Raw genomic sequence first — 21462 nt, 5'->3', positions numbered from 1 at the left:
AATAAATGTTTACTATTTATAAATGCGTAATTACATAGAAAATATAATTCAAATAACTGGACTATTGCTCTTATCTTTCTTCTGTTGAATCTGGCTGCACTTTGGTGTGTCCACGGTGTCTGTCGTTGTGCTTTTATACAATCTAGGAGCATTGTTTTTCTGCCTATGCTAGCTGAATTTCTGTTTGAGGAATAATCTGTAAGGTGGCTGACAGACTTCAATTCCATCCTTTACGCACAATATCTTGACAAATAATGAAACATGCTTGGCAACAGTAGGCACTAAACCCCCAGCTCTTGTTGGGTTTACAAATATTTATTACTAATTTAATTTGACCTGATTTCCTTCATGGACCTGTCCATCTAGTGAAAACCACAAGTTGTTGGAATAACTTTCAAGACACAAGTCAGGTGTAAGTTGTAGCCATGCATTGTAAACATAGTATCATAATCTTGCCATAGGTGCCCTTTTGGCAGAAATGGTGTACTCAGCCTTTTATTGTGATAATTTCCTGAGTTTTTCTTTCTTTTTTTTTTAAAGAAAGGACACATTGTCTACATCATGTGCTGTTATGACCATGATTTAGCTTTGCAAACACATTTTGATACCTGCCCACACCTCTTGGACCCCAATAAATGAGTGCTACCCAGATACGTAGTCAGAGCTCTGGACGCCTTCCTTACAGCATCCATGCAAATGCAGCCCAAGTAGTGGTCCTAAATGAACAACTTTCAGAAGTTTAATGTCACATCGCTTCACTTTTGTTTCCAGGGTGTAATCTCTGGCATTTGCATTTGCTGATACAGCTAGCTCTTGTGCTCTTATCGTGTTCCGACACTTGATACAGAGATAGATAGTAGATACGATTTTACTAAACTCAAAGATAATAGTGCACAGTACATTGTAAAATGTTGTAAATGGTCCCAAATTAGTAACTGAGGCTTTCAGAAGTTCATCCATTATTTTGAACTAAAAGCAGGGTTAGAAAATGTAAAACTCCAAACCATGACCATAACAATTTTATTGTTGATTGTCGTCCACAAGATATGACTCTGTTTTATTAATCTATCTATGGCCTGCAATTAAGCAACTTTGTCGCCTCACACATAGGTAGTTGGTATGTTTTCTGTAACTGAACGCATTGCTGGTAGCCACAGCTTATTGTAAGCATTAGGTAAATTTACAATTAACTAAGCAGAAAGGGGCCCATTTACTATAAGTTCTAGGACAGGAGAAAATTATTAATAGGTATGTAACACTATTTTAAGTATAGTACCTTTTTGGGAAGGGAATGTCCCCCACGCCCAAGCGATTGCCAATGGTTGAAATTAATTCAAACGCTCCTTCTATTACCTTGTTTTCGTTGTAGGCCTCCTAAATGCAACAGGTGTGTTCAGATGTGGGACCCGTGCTCATTGTGCCATAAGACTCAAACTGTACCTCACTGAGGAGGCCTGAGTAGGTTGAAACCGATGTGGGGTTGCTTGAGTTTCCATCTGGAGGAAACATGGCCTGGTAGTACATGGGAGGAGTACTAAGACTGATGTGCATAAGGTGGGTCTCTGTCGAAAATGGCTCATTGGGTGAAAACCAGTTGCCTGGAATTTGGCCCAGAGTGATTGCCATCGGCTGAGATTAATTTAAGAGTCTCTTCCATCACCTTATTGTATTTCTCTGCATAGTGTTAGTCAGGTTCCCTTACCCAAAGTGCCTGACTGTGTGTATCTTGTATCCTATCTTTTGATTTTTGACCCTTGATGCCAAGCTAGCCTAAGCGTAAAGGCCTAGGGTTGTTATTGACATTAATAGGTTCTGGACTTACTTTGTGAACTAGAGGTGAGCACCAATCACACCCTTGTTGACCTAGAGTACAAAGACTGTGGTGGCAGAGTACTGTTTTAACTGTGTCACTAGAGTCGAGGCCTACTGGCCCACTCATGTAAAGTTCTGCTTCTGTGTACTTTTGCAGTCATTTCAGTAGCATCCCTGGTATATGTTATGCTTGTTGATGATTATATCTTGTGTGGTACATGCATGTTATGTCTTTGAGTGAGCAAGAATAATGGAGGCCAGTAGGCTCCATGTATCATACCCATGGACTGTCCTTTTCAGAAGATGTAGGTGAGATTTTTCCTGAAACAGTGAAAGTGTATTGCTGACATGTCCTGAAGCTGGAGAGAGGTGCTCTAGACACTGAAGTGAAGGGATTGGATACGAAACTTCTTTAGAAACTGGATTAGGGATTTTGCTTAGCAAGAAGCTACTGATTAGTCCTTTTGAACACTGTCATTTGGTGGATGATAGGCATCAGACGAGGGACTGCAGAGATTGTTATGCAAAGAGCGAAAACCTTTTGTGAGACCTGTCCTCTTGTCTTTCCCTGATCACTTTTTGTCTGCTGATAACAGCCAGGTACGGATCATCTCACCTCTTTGAATATCTCACCTCTTTGTGCCTCCTTTGTACGTTCTCCAAGTTGCACACTACTGTGCTTTGAGAAGCATCACTGTACACATAGATTTTGTATGGGGAGGATCCTAGAATTACACTTGACAGGAGAACACATCAAACTGGTTCTACAGTGCAAACAGTAAATACAAAAGAGGGAACCCACTTGTTCAAATTCCAAGTCCTCAATGTCCAAGGGGAGGGGCTCTCTGCGTAGTACTCTGAAGACTGTTGTACAACAAGGCTCCGGCTGTTTGACAGGCAGTGTCCCAGAGGTACTGGGAGATCACCTAAGTCTGGAACTCTTTCTGGAGGAATGCCTAGAAGCCCGTGTGCTCACTGAGAAATGGAAGCAACCTGCCAATCCTGCAGGAAGACTGTCTGTCTGGAGAACCAAGGTGCTGCATGTCCCCGGTGTCTGTGGGGCACCCAGAAGGGGGGACTGAGGCATGCTGTCTGAGGACCCCTTTGTCTGTAAGCCCAGAGTCTCTCCATGCACGTTGCTTGCTGGAAACTACATTTGTTGAGACTGCATTTACGGAGGCCCAGTTGAGACTGTGATTACTCTTTGAACTCCGCCTCTGTGGGTCTGCAACTGCCAGTGCAGGAGCCAACCTGTGTGAGGCTGTGTCTCCTAAGGTTGATCGGTCTGTGTGGAGACATTACATCCAACATCACCATCAGCATGTGCATGGCCTTGACTGCCCAGTGTAATCGACCTTTGTGGGGATCACAGCTACCTGAGGGATTAGACTGTGTGTGGTTGCCACTGCATAAAGTGATCATCCTGGGTTGGGGTGCAAGGGTACCCAACTTGTGCAAGGCTACATCTGCCAAACTCACGACCAGCCAGAAGGGGCTGCACCTGCGAGTGCCATCTGGTCTAATCAGTGCCCCAGCAAGGACTGATGCACCAGAGTTAGCCAGTCACAGAGACTGTGGCTGGTGAGATACTCCCTGCATGTCCAACCATGACTGCTCCACCGATTCTGCTGGGTGCACCAACTAGTGTGGACCTAACAGACAAAGCAGGAATAACTGAAGACACTGACATCTGGCTCTCAACCTCTCTGGGAGAGAGGGTGCCAGCATGGAAGAGATGCTTGCTCCTCATCAAATCCACCAGGGAGCGATTCACTCAGAACGGTAAGACTTTTACCGTTAACAGAGCCACTTATTTAGGAGTGATACAAACTGCACTTGTGCCTTATTAACACTACTACAGTATTACCCATAAGGTGAGGTCCACCATAGAAATGGGAGAAGGAGCCAGGCTCAAGGAAGGAGGTAGGGGATAGTGGGTAGAGGCACACAATCGCATGGACAGTTTCCAGAGGCTTTCAATTGCATCTTGTTACAGTGGGTGTGGTGTTTCGTCTTGGTGTGTATTAAAGTACTTTTCTTTCTTGTAAAGACATTGGGCTGGAGTTTCATTTGTGTTCTTGTGTGCTTGTTGATCGCTGAGCTTCAGCACTGCCACAGTGTCTCTCTGAGCTGCCTGTGATTGCTCGCCATTGTAACAGCTAAGAGTTCAAGTGTTAAAGGGGTACTTGACCCAGTTTCCAGAGCCATAGTATTAAAGAACCTAGAACATTGAGGCAAATGTCCTCAACCCCAGTGATTGAGGCCCAGTAGGTCCTGTGTGCCCTGTGCCCCCCAAATGGGGTCTGACGGGATGGATTACAACAGTAATTTCAGATGAAAGTGAATAATACATTTATAACCAGATCTAGCTCCAGAACCACTCCCCTTTAATCAAATACATGTTAACCAGTCATCTGTTAACTTTTCAAATACATAACCCTCTTTATTTATTTGGGATGCTGTCCCTGTCATGTGATAGGGATTCCTTTTTAAGAAAAACTATCTCTCGATCAATTAATCACCTATCATTCAATTTCAGTATCACGGGAAGATAGTCATCTGTTTTTGTGCCACTGTAAGTAAAAGCATTGATGTACAAGCAAGTCGTTATTTAATCCATTTTTGTGTGCATTATCCACGTTGATCGTTCTGCAAGGTGGTTTCCATGATTTTGAACTGACCTACTATGGCTGGTTGTCCTATAACAATCAAACAGTGCCTCACGGATCAAATTTATATGATCTAATGTTGCAACTATCACCGCCAAAGAATAGGTCTTAATGGCAAACTTTCCAACGCTTCATTGATATTAATTTTTTTCTGCATGAGGTTGGGGTATGCTGTGACAGGATCTAGTACTCAATGCATGATTTTCACATTTATTTCTTTGTAATAAAGTTTCTATATCTTGTAAGCTATAACCCCGAAAAGCAATCCATTCTCAAGACCGTGGGGTTCTAACTATTGAGGGTTTATAATTGGTTGATAGTGTTTTGGTTCTCCATTAGAGCTGCCTTTTGGAACCCAACAGCAGTTCAAATGCTTCCAACTCCTGTTCCCACATCAATACTAAGGTCGTCGGAGAGGAGGAAACCGAACCAGTTTTAGCCTTACATGACTAGACAGTCCCGCTGATCTCTGCTGAAATGTTGTGATTTCTTTTTATCACACACTTCCCCATATAATCCAGAATATTGAGTAAATTTGGCAGGCAGTCTTTTTTTTTTTTCTCTTCCTCTTCCCCTTTCCCTTCCTCTTCCCCTCTCTCGCTCTTCTCTTCCTCTCTCTTTCTCTCTTCTCTTCCTCTCTTTCTCTCGCTCTTCTTTCTTTCTTTCTTTCTTTCTTTCTTTCTTTCTTTCTTTCTTTCTTTCTCCTGTTACATTTTGATTTCCAGAGGGGACCTGTACTCGTCTCAGGTTGCTGTTACGAACATCTTTATAGATGTACGAAGGCAGACTCTTTATTTTTCCTTAGCATACTGTTAAAAACACCTGATTTTTTAAGTGCTTGGGTCCCAATTGCAATTTATTGTATTACCCTTTCTCTTGTCTTAAACCCCTATGGATGCTGGCTGCAAAATTATACCTGATAAACGTCTAAACCTAAGTACCCTCAATTTCATCTTCGTGGGCTGCCCATTGTGTTTTTGTCTGCTAGTCACTTTTTCCTTGGTTTGTTGGCCTATACTGCATGCCCCTGAGGTTCTGCTGAGTAGACAATCCATTCTGCATACCGCAGATGTGGTACTACCAGTTTATATTTTTCTTCTCTGGGGCTGCTAATTCTGTGGGTGTCAATAAAAACTCAATGCTACAGGGTTAGCATGCTGCTGCCTTAATATCCCCCTGAGAGAGCCGTCAGCAGGATGTCAGTTCAGAACCATTCAACAGTGCCATTCAGCTCCCTTTCATCTAAACTATGATGAAATCACTCGCTGCCAGTAATGTAGGCATCAGAAGCCTGGCTTCAGTAATCCCCCAGAACCAATGTATGCCGTTCTTGTGCCAAGTCATCAATTTCTTGTCCATCACGGTATCTATTAACTTGAGTTTGCAAATGTTGCAGGCTGTCCCTCCTGGACCCTTATTACTAGAGAATCTGCTATGCTGCAGCACCCAGCCCTTCCATCCCTGAATGTGTAAGCGAGCTAGAACACACCATTTTATTTTTTTATTAGTAATTAGGGGAAGGAGAAATGGCAGATCGAGTAGGACCAAAGGTTGCATTTGAAATACTGAAGAAAGGAAGCAAGAGGTTGCTAAGACCAATAAATGCAGCTCTATATTGGAAATGACAGAGGAATAGTTCTTGAATTAGAGAATTCAAAATCGGAGTTGGATAAAACAACTTGAGTTGCGGCAAGTGGAAAAACACACCAACTCTGTTTCCCCAGAGAAATGTACCACAACTTTGGTGACATAAATGGCATTCTATGATACATTTCTGTAGAAAATAAACCTAAAAATTACAAGCACACATTTTTAGGGTCGAGTCTGCGTCACATGCGCTTGCATATCGCTCGCGAGACGCTTTAGTAGATAGAAAAGGGCTCGGAGCCACGTCCATGTCACGTCAGTGTCTTTCATTGGTTCGTGGGCTTGCCTTTCAAAATCTGCTTGCTTTCATTAGTGGAAGGCCCCCATAGTCATGCCTTTTCCGGTATTTAGCCCTCCTTGAGCGCAGAGACCAAGTACTGAAAACATGCGAGGCTCGCTGTTTTCCATCTGGTTTGTGAACTACTTTTTATCTTTTTTTCGCCGCGCAATCTCGCTTGGCAGAAGTCGAGCACTTTGCATGACATCAACCCTGTTACATTGTTAATTGCACTTTTGCCAGTTACGTAGATAATTGCGCTTTTGCCGATAGGGTTCACTACGCGTGAACTGTAGCAGTGCGATCACGCTCTTTTTTTGCATTTATTTGTTCTTCTATCTGCATGCCGTCTTCAATTGTCCGTACGAGTGAACTATAGCAGTGCGATCGCGCAGTTTTTTCCATTTAATGTGGCATTAAAAGTCCGGTTGGGAGTTTACAACTGCTAATAGCTGTAACTTGGAGAAATGCGAGACCCTAATGCATTGCAAATGCTTGTTCTACTTTGTAGCTAAAACAGTGTCTCACAGGACGTGGCTGTATCGCCAGCTGTTACTGCACCAGCCACTTCCCTATAGGATGGCACCCTATCTCTTTCCATTAGTTCCATGGCAGTTTGCTCTTGCACACCATTCTGTTTTCTCCGCCTTCTCCAAAATCAAGTTATGAGTACAAAGAACATGTAAAGCGATAGCTCACTGTCTGCTTTTGGACGTGGTTTGCTTTGTGAATGCAAGATAATTGTGTATTTTCACACTTTTACAGGTGGAAACAAGCTCACCTCTTTTATGTGATAAATTAGAATGACCGAGAACTCTAGCTAGTGCAAGAAGGGATGGAGCCTGGAGTGGTACTTTCAGTGGCATGTGACAAATGTGGGTTAGAGATTGCTGAGAAATCATGTGCTATGGAAGCAGGCAGAGAATTGCTGCATAGTGATTGCTTGGACACCTGCATCAGGCAGGACAGAAGAGAGATTCTTGGCTCACTGGATATTGGGACACAGTCTTCTGCCTTAATTGACACAGGAGAACAGTGTGGAGTTTGATGAGACCATGGTGTCTGATGAAAGCGACAAAGAAGTTTTGAAGCAATACTTGTTAAGACACTCAATCCTGTAAGAATACCTGATCGCTCTGCGCACACCGAACACCATCAACACAGTCTAAGACTTTCATCTTACAAATCATTATCTTCAGATAAGTTAGTCCTGTTTCTTCATGTCAATCAAATAAAAACTATAGTTCTCAGAATGCAAAGTTCTGTTAAATAAAAGCCCAGGGCCAGATAGATGTTTCTTTGTATGTGTTATTGATCTGCTGACCTCGATCTCCGAAGGCTATGGCCAGTGAACCCTGGCATGATACTTGCAGTGACCTTTTCTACTGCTGAAGGAGACAGAGACGCAAAGCACAATGCTGGCTGTGGGAGGGCATAGAGAATCCAGGAATTCCTTCTGGGCAGTTACACATTGAATTTTGCGATCATGCCAGCCACCATTCAGTTAGTCTTTTCCTTGGCAAAAGGGCTGCATCAACATATTTTATTGCAATTTAAACAGTATCACAAATTGCAGTATCTGTATGTCTTAGTTTTGATACGGAACCGTAGTTTATAACCGGCCCATCGAAATTATGCCTCATTGGAGGACAAAATTATGTGATAGGGTTGACTGAGTTATGACGCATGATAATGAAAATTATGTGGTGTTTTGGAAACATTCCCTGGCATTATCTTGCATTTTTTTTACATTTTAACATACGAGTATACAAAAAGGACATCATGGATGTTATAAAGGTTCTTTAAGAAATTAGACCACGAATATTCAACAGATACTGTTCAAAATGTTATTCACCAACAAATATTGCGTTTGTTTCACAGGAAAGGACAGCAACAACACTTTAATAACTCTGACCCTTTCTCTTCCTCCTAGAGTAAAATTGTTGTAAAATAGTTTTTATGAAACATTCAGTGTTTCACTCAACAGAAAACAAGCCCTAATTTATACGGTTCATTTAATAAAAGGTGGTGTTCTAATGTATATTTTAAAACTGGTCTTCAGTTTCTGGTTTATTCTGTGTCCACATGATGGACTTCTGGACGTACCTATTTCCACAAAGAAACATCATAAAAAAGCATTGTTTTCCGTTTTACGGTGTGTGTATGTATTTTACAGACATCCTCCCATTCTCTAGTTTAAGTTGTAGGGGGGCAAAACCTAACTGGTCTGACATGTCATAGTGTCAGTTTGGAGTCCTAAAATTAATAAAAGGAAAAACGGATTTCGAGCAGCTATCACTTGAAACTACCACACTTAATGGCCAGAAAGTCTCCTTTCTCAACTTTGGGCCTTCTCTGTTATGGATTTTATCTTCTAACAAGTCAAGAGTCTGAGCAGTAAGTAATGGTGCAAGGCCGGTTCCGTTCTGGATAGTAGAGTTTTGAGTGGTCAATTCATCCATGGTTTTACTGCCTATGTAAAAGCGAAGCCAAAATACGTCTGCATTAGCCTTTTGCTTTTTGCCAAACACGTTTTTGTTGTAGATGTAAAACCAGTTATCTCATTGACATTAGCATCTTCATAAAATTACACTGAGTTCATTTCTTGGTTTTAGATAATTGAAAACTCTAGAAAGTGTTGTTTAGTTGGCAATTTTGCTTCAAGGTTTTATATTTAAATTTAGGCCTGACCAGAGTTATTTTAAAGAGTGATACCTCAATTCTACATTTTCGATTCTAGAGAAAGTATTAAGGGGGTTTATCATGGAGATATTTTGGGCCTTGACCTCGCAATGAATTAGCAACAATATGTTTTGTCCTTTGGTAAGAGATTTCTGAAAGAACGGAACTAGATTGTTGTTGTTCATGAAAATAATGTGCTGGAATCCAGTTACAGTGACTACCTTGCCATTAATTATGCAAAATACCATCTGGCACTGAAGGTTCCTAAAAAGGTATTTTTTTCCTACAGGAATTTTAAGGTGGATATGTCACCAGGTTTTCTTTATGAGGGCTCTTGACTTCACATTGCTTAATTGTTTGCCATCTTGGTAAACTAACTGTGAAAGATTCGATACCTACAAAAGGTTTCGTTCTAGTGTGCTAAAGGAAAGGGATGACGTTCTCAAACCACTTTTTAAAGTATAAAATGAGGAAACTTAGAAATCCAATATTTTTATTGAAATGTGCAGAATAAATCAAATTTGTTAAAAACATAAAGTTGATTTTATGCACATTGCTGTAAAATGTAACGTATGATTGTGATAGATGTGAAAATATCCGTATGGTGTGTTAATAAAAATACAATGAAAGTTAAAAAAGAAAAAAAGGTAGTCCGGTTTCCTGTTAGACATATTTTGTACCAAACCCTCTCATCACTCATCTTTACTTCATTTGCCCCATCTTTATAATAAGAAGAGCACATTTTGTGCTATTAATGTTAAACCTGATGTGTGTGAGCAAGGATATCCGTATACTTACAAGTCAAAACTCTGACTCACTCAATCACTCCATGGAAATGTCAACATAGTTTTCCCTTCTTCATAGGATGTGAAAAGTAATTTCCTAGTTTGAACAGAGCCTCCGGCGTTTGTGTTATAAATTGTCAGATGCAGATTTTACAGTTTAGACAACATTGTTCACCAATGGGAGGTTTTCGAGCCTTCCTGAGAAATGCAATTTATGTTTACAGTTCATTCTACCAATGTGTGAATTTTGGATTGAATGAAATTTTTTGTGACTGGTGCCAAAGCCTATTTTAACAGTGGGTTTCCAATTTCGCCTTTGTTTTCTCCATTAAGCTATTGAAATCAAATATATTGGGGGTTTAGATTTATGATTTAGATGAAGTAAAGTGGTACAGGATCAAAAATGTTTGAGTATTATGTTAATGTGTCCTCGTGACCATCCTCCATCATGCAGCGCTTTATCTCATTATTAGGTATCGGCTAGACAGCACATTCAGTGTCTCGAAGTGAGGGTTGTATACAATTCAGTGGGCTTCAGCCCGCCCATAGACTTACCATTTGTTTGTTCCTTCCTCATTCTCAAATCCTTGATTTCCAGTGGTCCATGGCATGCATGTGTCATGCATCTTGGTGTTTCCAGCCCTCCCCCAGAGCATGGACCAAGTACTTCTATCGTACTTGGATCCACCCACTTCTCCCATGTTGGGAGCTAGTTTGTTCTTTGTTTGGGAGCACTGCTCATGAGCTGTAGTGTTTTCACTCCCGCCATTCGCTGTTTTTGGTAGCTGAATGTGTCACGCGATTTGGGCATACATGGCTATCATGTAAAATGGAGCTCTTAAGTTTTTTTTCTAAAGTGTGGTTAACTAATGCAGTCATTTTCCTCATTTCATTCTGGTACTCGTCATTTTTCTTTTACTGTATAAGTGTAGGAGTACACATTTTGAAAGGAAAAGGCAAAACAGGACTTGGTGAGCAACTACAGCATGAAATGTGATAACTGGAAGTATCTAATTAGAATGGAAGATGCATCGTTACTGCATACCCTACGTATCTGAAACATGATTCACATTGTCTAGAAATAGAAATTATGTCCAGAAATGCCCACTTAAGAAATTTGCAATCCTCATTATCCGGAAATGTAGCTCAGTGGGTTAAAGCATTTACCAATTTATTGAAGCAATCCTTTTGCAACCAGCTTGCTGCGGCCAGTTTTAAAACCTTGTTGGGTTGATTTAGTCTTTCGTCTTTCTGAGGTTAATAAACTTAACTGTATAAAAGAAATACTGGGTATTGACAGGTCTTTGATGTTTCAAGGTTTTGGCAGCAAGCACTTCACAAATTCAAGTTATTAGGAACATCTGTTTTTCAAATGTTTCACAACTATACACTACAAAATCCACAACAAATTGTAGGACTTGCCAAGTTCTTGAAATGGCTATGTGAGATGCGAAGGTAATCCTGCATGTTATTTGATGTCAGTTTGCCTCACTTTAGTAGTTCTTCAGTTATAATGGAGCATGGAACTACAAGAACCAGAATACAGAGCAGGTTTAGCTGAAAAGCATAGACTATATTCCTTCATACCATACATATCTGAGAGATGATTCACATTACCTAGAATCAGAAATAATCTCCTGACATGGAAATGTAGCTCAGTGGGTTAAAGCATCTACCAATTTACTGAAACAATCCTTATCCAAATTGCTTGCCCGTCCTTGTTTCCCAACCTCCTCCCACCATTTAAAACGTAAATCCAATTGATGGGGTGCAGGAAGCCACCGGCTATTCATGTTTTCACTTTCCCCTTTCCTTTCTCCCATGTCTCTGATCTTCCTTTTGTTACAGTACAAAGCCAGAGCACAGAGACCTTAACCACGTCCGGTAGCCATTTCACTTCGGTCTTCCACCAGCTGGGAGATGAGCTGGTCTATGTACTTAGTGCTTGATGCTGTGGATACAGTAAGGTGCAAATAAAAAAAGTTATCTGCTTCCAGATCAGTGGGAGACAGACAGTTGCAACTCAGGACGTGATTTCCCAGACAGGAGTGGAGTATTTCTCTGTCCACACATATCATGTTTTTATGTGATGCAGACAGTGTTCTGTGTCACCACAGCTTAGACTTCCCACTTTCTGAAATGCTCTGGGCGACTTGAGCATTTATTCCTTCAGTTGCTTTCTAAAAGTGGCAACGTTAAACAGTGATTCATGCGCGGTAAGATGTCTGTCTGTATGTAAACTGCATGTTAAAGGTTCTACTCGCAGCACGGCTGACTCAGCCTTTCACCCTCTCACAGTAGATACAATCGAATACTGATTCATTGGCTAATAATGACACATTTTTTTAATACCAATGTACGAATCTTTTTGTGATGTGCGCTGTATAAACAATCACTAAAGAAGTGAGCAAACATTCTCTCACTTTTATTTGCGTGACATCAGATTTACCCCCTTCCTTCAGTCCCTGATGATGAATCTATTACTTACAGACAAACTATTTAATATTGACTATAACATGAACTGCTTTTTAGAACAATTACATTACTGCAGTACAATAAATATGCCATCTGTCTAATGTTTTACAAGCCATGCTGCACAGCATCGCTTATGCTGTTCAGCATGGCTTGAATCATTTGCAAAACCATTTGCAAAACCAATAGGCGAGACCTATTGGCTTTGCCAATGCTTGTTTATTTTAAATTTCTGTTCTGCACTTGCTTTTTCAGTGACTATAACGTGCATTGCCTTCAATTTGGGATAGTTGTCCAGATTCTGGTTTACATGTTGCTTGAGATTGCACACTGCATTTCTGATGTACTGAACCAACCCTGTATGTATTGATCTGGCATGTATTAAACGTGCACATGACCAATCACACATAAGTGTTTGACCAAGTTCAATTTGTGGTTCCCAAATGCTGAAATGTTGAGTTCACGTTGGCTGAGAAAGCCTACATGTTCTGTCTTCGTTAGACCAAAAATTAAAAGATCAAGGTTGTCTATGCTACTGATTTGTTCACTTTACATGCCATTTGTATGAATTTCTGTTGGCTTTCCATTGCTTTGTTTGGACCTCACAAATGGGGCCTCAATGCGCTATTGTAAGCCATTATATATCATATCATGTCCCAGAAAAAACATATCTGTATGTCCGGCTTGCGTTCAGCTTTATAAACAAGTGGGGCACACTCTTTGTTCTTCGTATACCTTTTTAACAATTTCACAAGCATAGTACGACAGCCAGCATGTATTTCCCCCTCACTAGAACTTGTTTCATGCTTATTGGTACCTACTTAGTAGGTCTTCTACTCATGCATTTTGTGTTTCGCACTGAGCCAGTATGTGTGGAAAAGTACTCGGCCAGCTTCCTCTGTGCTGGGACTTGTATGTATAGAAGTAGCTAAACAGGATTGCATTAGCGGGTTATTTAAAAGTCCTATTTTTTGTTACTATAGTACTTACTAGAAACTAAATGTGATATTTATTCTTGAGAGGAAAACTCCGGTTTGTGACGTATAGAAGCATCTAAATCATGGCTGCCATTCCTTGTCTGGGCTACACTCTTCCTCTTTCATTTAATCTGTAAATTAGTTAGGTTTCTGTTTTTACTTAAATAAATCTATGTCACTCTATGCAACGGTGCTGAACTCTATGCCAAAGCACTCTACACAGCTTTTCTCAAATTCAATGCTCACTAGGCCACAGCACTCTATGCCAAACTATTCTGCACCACTGCACAGTATGGCACCATACTATGGAATACTCTACGCCACTGCACTCTGTGCCACTCTCCACCACCGCACTCTACAACACTCTAGTCTGCAACACTGCACTCTTTGCCATTGAAGTTTGCACCACTGTACTCCACACCTCTGCACTCTACCACTGCCCACTCTGCACCACTGTACTGCACTCTGCACCAAGGCACTCTATGCCACTGCACTCTACTGTGAAACACATCTACTCTACGTCCCTGCATTCTATGCCGGTATACTCCACACCACTGCACTGTACGCTGCTATACTCTACAAAACTCTACGCCACTGCATGCCACCCTACTCTACACCATTGCACTCTACGCCACTGAACTCTCCGCTGCTCTAGTCTACTCTGCATCACTGTACTCTATGCCACAACTCTGACACTGTTCTCTGCACCACTCTAAGCCACTGCACTCTACTGTAATGCACTCTACTCCACTCTACACCGCTGCACTCTATGACACTCTACTCTGCAACTCTGCATTTTCTGCCCCTGAACTCTATGCCACTTTATTTTACGCAGATGCACACTATGCAAATGCACAATGTGCAAATGCACTTTACATCAATGCAATACAATCTAGGATTCACTACTGCACTGTACACCACTATAATCTAAAACACTCTATGACACTGAAGTCTAAACCCCTGTGCTCTACACCCCTCTGGTGTAGACTATTGCACTTCATGCTACTGCAGTCTACGCTTCGGTATTCAACTCTGCTTTATTCACTCGACGCTACTCCACTGTATACCACTGCAATCTACTCTGTACTGCTCCACTCTACTCTGCTCCACTCTACTCTGCACCACTCTACTATACACCACTCTACGCCACTCTGTTGTAGGCCCCTGCACTCTGCCATTGCACCCCACACTAATGCACTCTACACCAGTGCAGTCAATGCCACTCTACTCTGCAATACTGCACTTTCCACCACTAAAGTCTATGCCACTTTATTCTCTGCCACTGAACTCTACACTACTTTACTCAGATCCAATGTGCTGTACACCACTGCGCTCTACATCAATCTACTCTGCACCACTGCGCTGCATGTCACTCTATTCTACTCTGCACCACTGCACTCTGTGCCACTGCTTTCTGCCAACGCAATCTACACAGCGTCACTCCAATTGAATACACTCCACTGTATGCCACTATACTCTATGCTGCAACACTCTATGCCTCTTAACCCTGCGCCACTGCACTCTACCCTGCCATTCCCTCTACTCCCTCTGCACTCTACAGCACTCCACACTGCACTCTCTGTCCCTGAACTCTGCACCACTCTACTCTGTGCCACTACACTCTATGCCACTGCTCTCTTCTCTGCACAGCTCCATGCCACTCTGGGCCAGTGCACTCTAGGCCACTGCACTGTACCCCTCTGCTCTCTACAATACTACATTCTGCAACACTGCACTCTCCGCCATGGTACTCTGCACCACTGCACTCTACAGAACTCTGTGCCAATGCACTCTGCGCCACTGCACTCTGCGCTTCTAAAACCACTACTCTACGCCATTCCACTCTACACCATTGCACTTTACCTCACTGAACTCAGCTACTCTATTCTACTCTGCACCACTGTACTCTACACCACTGCTGTCTTTGCCACTTTACTCTGCAGCACTCTACTCTGTGCCACTGCACAGGCCACTGCACTGTACCCCTCTGCTCTCTACAATACTACATTCTTCAACACTGCACTCTCCGCCACGGTACTCTGCACCACTGCACTCTACTCTGCAGCACTCTGCGCCTCTACAACCACTACTCTACGCCATTCCACTCTACACCATTGCACTTTACCTCACTGAACTCTGCTACTCTATTCTGCTCTGCACCACTGTACTCTACACCACTGCTGTCTTTGCCACTTTACTCTGCAGCACTCTACTCTGTGCCACTGCACTTTGCACCAGTGCACTCTATGCCACTCTTCACCACTGAACTCTGCTCTGCAATACCGTGTTCTCTGCCACTGAACTCTCTTCTATTTTATTCAACATGGCTTGCACTCTGCACCAATGCCCTGTACACCACTTTACTCAAATCCAGTGCACTCTGTGCCACTGCACTCTATGCCAATCTACTCTGCATCACTAAACTGTACATCACTATACTCTACTCTGCAACACTCTACGCCACTGCACTCTACACCACTCTGCTGTAGGCCACTGCATTTTGTGCCGCTCTTTTCCACTCTGTGCCATTTCACTCCACACCACTGTATACTACTGCAGTCTACCTTGCACTGCTCTACTTTGCACCACTCCATCCTATGCTGCTGCACTCTGCCATTGCACTCTATGCCACTTTACTCAAAACCAGTACACTCTACACCACTGCACCAATCTACGCGAGTCTACTCTACACTACTGCTCTCTGCACCACTTAACGTTACTGCAATCTAGAACTCTACTCTGCAATGCTGCACTCCACCACGGACATCTATGCCACTCTACTGTGTGTAACAGCACTCAGTGCCACTGCATTGTACTCTTCACCACTCTACTACACTCTACGCCAGCTCTATGTAGTGCACTCTATACCACAGCACTCTACTCCTATCCACTCTGTGCCATTCTAATATACTGTGCACCACTGCACTCTACGTCACTTCATTCTATGCCTCTACACTGCACCACTTTACGCCAATGCACTCTACTATGTACCACAGCACTCTACGGTCTACACCTCTCCAGTCTAGGCCACTCCACTCAATGACACTACTCTGCAACGCTGCACTCTATGGCAGTGTATTCTACTCTGTACCACTCCACTCTGTGCTAGTGCACATTACACCACTACTGTATCTCTATACCACTGCACTCGATCCAGCACCACTCCACTTTAGGCCACTTCACTCTACTCCGAAACAGTCTACTCTACTTGATTGCACTCTATTCCAATCTACTATGCAGCTCTGCACTGTGTGCCACTATACTCAACTCTACAACACTATTCTATGCCACTGCACTCTACTCCACCCTTGCAGTCTACATCACTAAACTCTATGGCACTCTATTCTACCCAACACCACAGTACTCTGCACCACTCTATTCTATGCCACAGTAATCTACACCAATACACTCTTGCTACCCTACACCACTGCACTCTGACAGTCTACTATGCAACACTGCACTATTCGCAACTGAACTCTGCTCCAGTTCACTCTCTGCCACTTGACTCTACTCTGAGCCACTCTACACCACTTCACTCCAATCTGCCACCCCACTCTATGCCACTCATTGTACGCTACTATGTACCACTCCACTCTGCGCCAGTGCACTCTTTGCCACTATTCCATTTCACTCTTCCCTACCCTGAACCACGTTGCTCTATGCCGCTTCACTCTACTTTTAAACCATCTACTCCAAGTCATTGAACTCACTCACTCTACTCTTCCCCACTCCACTCTACGCCACTGCAGTCTACGTTGCACCACTGTACTCTGCTCTTCACTACTCTACACTCCTGTGCTCTAGGCAGCTGCTCTAAATCACTGCTCTCGACACCACTTTACACAAACTAGTGCACTCTATGCCGCTGCACTCTTCGCCAGCTACTCTGCACCACTGCACTCTGCCACTATACTTTACTCTCCAGCTCTACTCTGCCACTCAACACTATTGCGCTCGGTCAGTGTACTCCTTACCCACTGTCCTCTACACAGCTGCTCTCTAGACTACTCTGCTGTACTCTATGCCACTCTACGCAACTCCCACTACTTCACTTCATGCCACTATACTCCACTCTGTTGTACGACATTCTACACTTTACACCCCTCAATGCCACTCCCCTCTGACACTGAGCCACCCCACTCTACGACATTCTTCTCCACTTTGACATTCCACTATACTACACTACTCCAATCTATGCTACTCCACAAGTCTACTCTGTGCCACTCTACTTGACAACACTGTACGCAACACCCTCTACAACACTCCACTCTACGCCACTCCATGACACTATGCCACTCCACTCTATGACACTCTAGTCTACACCCTTTACACCCTTCCGCTCTACCACACTCTCCTCTCGCCACAACACTCCACTCTGACTCTCCATGACACTCCACGTCACTCAGCTCTACTCTATGCCAGTCCATAGCGCTCCACTCTACTCCATAACACTCCACTTTATGACACTCTCTTTCACCCCACTAACTTTTAGCCATGCTGAACAGCATCCATTCTGGTCTACAACATAACTGAAACATACTGGCAAAGCCAATAGCTCTTGCATTGGTGAGATCCTTTGGCTTTGCCAATGCTTGTTAAAGCTTTGGGTGAGAGAGGAGGGAGCGGCAAGTAGATTTTATGAGAAGGAAAAGTAATTTACTGTAATTATTGGTAACAGCACTCAGTTTTGTGAATATAATTCAACTGTTCTATTTCTGTTGTTTGTATTTCAAAGTACATAATTTGTCATGATATTTCAACATAAGTTACAACTAGTAATTTCATTTAAGTTTGAGCCAATACATGTTTCTCTCTTGCCTTCAGGACTCAATAACTTCTTTAGGGCAATTTGAATATTGGATGACTTTGAACTTGTCAATATTTCACAGTTATTTGAAAGCATAAATGTAGCCGGTTCTTATCATACATTAAAGTCCGATCTTAAAATAGAAACGGTATGAATAAGGCAGGATGGAACCTGGAACATTTGTACGAGACTTTAGGTAGATTGAGAAAGAAATTAATAGAGTTGACCCAAAAAACAGAGGCAGCAGCAAGTTCTCAAATGGCATTTTGTTAGCTGATTATACAGTTGTAGCTAACTTGCACAGTTCTTTTGAAAAAAATAAATACAGATATAACCAAAATGGGATAAGAATATTTTGTGTTTGGAAAATAATTTTTGAATCTGCTTTTAACCAGTTGTAATGAGAAAAATGCATTTGTTTGTATGTTGCTTACTACCTCAATTTTATCAGTTGGTTACACTAAAAATAAATATAACTTTGTACAACTTATTCCTTTATTTTTTAGCCATGTTCTCATAATTTGGATTTTTTTTGTGTTACACGTGCATGAGAAATGGTCTTCTCTCCCAAGGTCTGTCTCTGAAGCACTTCAGTTTCTGTGGCTCATGCACGAGGACACACAACCACCTTTTTATGTCCCTTTTCAAGTGTCTGCACATAATATGTGGGTTCTGTTTTGAAATGCTGTCATTTTCTCATTATTCTTTTAAGGCCATTAATTGCTGTTTTACGCAATGTTGGTTATCGTACAAATGTCAGTGTGCCCTGTTGACCAAGGAGTCTAAATGCAGTGTCGTTGGCTATTAATTAACCTACCTTATCTGGCTGCACTGAAACAACTTTTTCTGTTTTCAGAATAAACATTGTGAATGTTGCTGATGGCGGGCTGCTGCACTCCTTTGATAACCCGAAGGTCGTTGGCCTTGAAATCTCTCCAAAGAACAATGTTCTGGCTACATGGCAGACGTATGTATGTAAGTACCTGTTTGGCAGTGATGGTTTTTAGGTCTAGCTCACAAGACAGTTTTTATTACCTGTTTGTAAGCGAAAGAGTATTGTTCACCCCCAGTGGTTCCCAACCTGTGGTCCGGAGACCACTGGGGGTCCGCGACTGCTTAGAAAATGTAATAATCTTAACAGATTATATCCCCATCTTTGAGTAATGACTTAGTGGGGGGCCCTGCTATTCAATAATGATTCAATGGGAGTCCCCAGTTTCCAGTATTGATAAAGTGGGGGTGAGCATGCGTGCTCATATGTCATCATCCATGCAGAAGCATACCGAATAAAAGGTTAAAGAAGTGCTCCAAGGTCCAACACGCCTGTTCTGTCACATATTGCCCAACTTTAGAATACTGGTGGATTACTAAATGAGATTTGGGCCAATTATACCTCAAGTAGTTACTTATGCTGCGAAAGGCTATCTGAAGCCGCCCTGAAAGTTAATGTGGTTCCTTAATGATGCTTTTGAAAGACGGGTGGTCAATTCAAGACTTCAAGGACATAGAGAACTGATTGCAGTCACATTATTCATCCAGACATCCTTTATTGCAAGGTCTGAGAGAAACAGCCGACATGTGTTTCGGCCCTTAAATGGTTGAAAAACTGGGGCTTTTTGAAGGCTTAGTAAAGTCTGTAGTTCCCATAGACTCAATCCATTGTAGCAATAGTATCTTCGTGGTAAGGTCAAGGTCTTGGGCTAAATCCACTGGGATTTTAAATGTTCTTCCAAATATGGCAATGTTGTGCATTGCCCACCACAAAAGGGGCTTGCTGTTTCCAATGACCCTGAAAGTGCTGAAAGCTTATGTGCTGTAGAGGCGTGGGCACATTGCTGGATGCAGCTGTGCTAATGGGTAGTGACATATAGCAGTTGTGCTGTTGAGCACAGGCGTATTACAGTGCAGGCATAGTATTACAGTGACCTTGATGGTGTCGAATGCAGAGGTGGTACAGCTGCGCCGGTCTGTCGAGTGCCTACTCTTGCGTGCACGGACGATGTGTGGGTGCTCTTGGGTTCAAAGATGGGGCAGCTGTGGTATGGCTGTCCTGTTAGCTATATGCACGGTACAGCTCTGCTTTAGGAGTTAGGCGCCAGTGCAGCTGTACTGTTGACTTTTTTGTTGGTGTAGCTGTGGTTTAGATTCTGTGTTGCATATGTTGTACCCAAGGTAGGGTGTGTTTGTGTGGGTGAGTGTGCTCATGCCTGTGGGCATGTGACTAGAATAGGTGTATCGACTGCTGCTGTCCATGCTGTATCTGGTCCATGTCAGTGAAGCTTTCTCTCTAACTGTTCTGTGGCTCGAAATTGCACTTGGGAAAACGTTTCCACAATACTAAAGCCAAAATAACTGCTCCTGCTAAATGCCTCGAAGCTTGTAAGTGGCAGGGTGAATTGAAGTTTTAAAGCTGCAGGTGCACTGATCACAGAATAGAAGGAAGCCGAGGGGGACACTTGTCTCAAAGTCAGACAGCTTTCTGTTTGCAAACACCACCTCCTTTTGCTATCTTTGGTATGCGGCCTACCTACGTTTAACCTTTCTGTTCTTTCCCATTGTTGTTCTGTTGTGTGTTTAGAGTCTCAGCCTTCGTAGTCTTCCCCACTTGACGTAAACAGCAAGTAAGCTTACTTTACAACAAACTTGGTGACGCTGATGGAAGTGCCTTTGTATGCAGGGAAGGTTGGAAAACTAATGCTGGATACAACCCTAGTTTCAATCTCTGTAGTTTCGCTTTTAATGCTTTTTCTATGGATGTTCCATCTGACCTTACTCGCCTGATCAGTTGGTAACATCCCCCGGTCCACCATTCCTTGCGCAAATGTAATTCCGTGGTACACAATTCAAAACGTTTACGGTTCACATATCGCAATAAGTCCTTTTCCTTGCGCTTTCTCACAATCGTGAAATTCTCTAGTTGATTTCAACTTAATTCCTGACGTTTTTTCTGTTATGCTTCAAAAACCTATTTTTGATGCAGCTTACTTAATTTTTGCGGGCTGCCCTGCGCCATTTATGAAATCAACTCATTTTGTTTCATTTTGTTACATTTTACTTTATTTAAATTACGTTTTTTTTAATGGAACATTTTATTGGTTTTCTGGATAGTGCTTAATTTACCCCTTAGGGTGAAGGTGTGTTTAGTATGGTTGTGCATAATTTGCAATTGTGTAATATGTAACATTTTGGAAAAAATGTAATAATGCAAAATGCCAAACTTGCATTTGGCGCTATATTTCAGTGTGAAATACATAATTTGCTTCCATTTTTTAACACAATGACACATTCTACTTTTTAAAAAACATAGCGCAAAATAGACAAAGTACACTGATCA

The 21462-nt window shown here is 42.3% G+C and overlaps 1 protein-coding gene across 1 annotated transcript in view; it reads left to right on the top strand.

Annotated features, from left to right (window-relative positions):
- Window positions 1-21462, top strand: part of EIF2A (eukaryotic translation initiation factor 2A) — a 161887-nt gene that overhangs the window by 38034 nt on the left and 102391 nt on the right. Inside the window, exon 4 of the mRNA XM_069213360.1 lies at window positions 18985-19103. Within this exon, the coding sequence (XP_069069461.1) occupies window positions 18985-19103 (119 nt within the window). The remainder of the gene's footprint in view (window positions 1-18984; window positions 19104-21462) is intronic.

This window comes from Pleurodeles waltl, chromosome 11 (genome assembly GCF_031143425.1).
Source record: "Pleurodeles waltl isolate 20211129_DDA chromosome 11, aPleWal1.hap1.20221129, whole genome shotgun sequence".
Taxonomy (NCBI): Eukaryota; Metazoa; Chordata; class Amphibia; order Caudata; family Salamandridae; genus Pleurodeles; species Pleurodeles waltl.
This window is presented reverse-complemented; position numbering and strand designations above follow the sequence as displayed.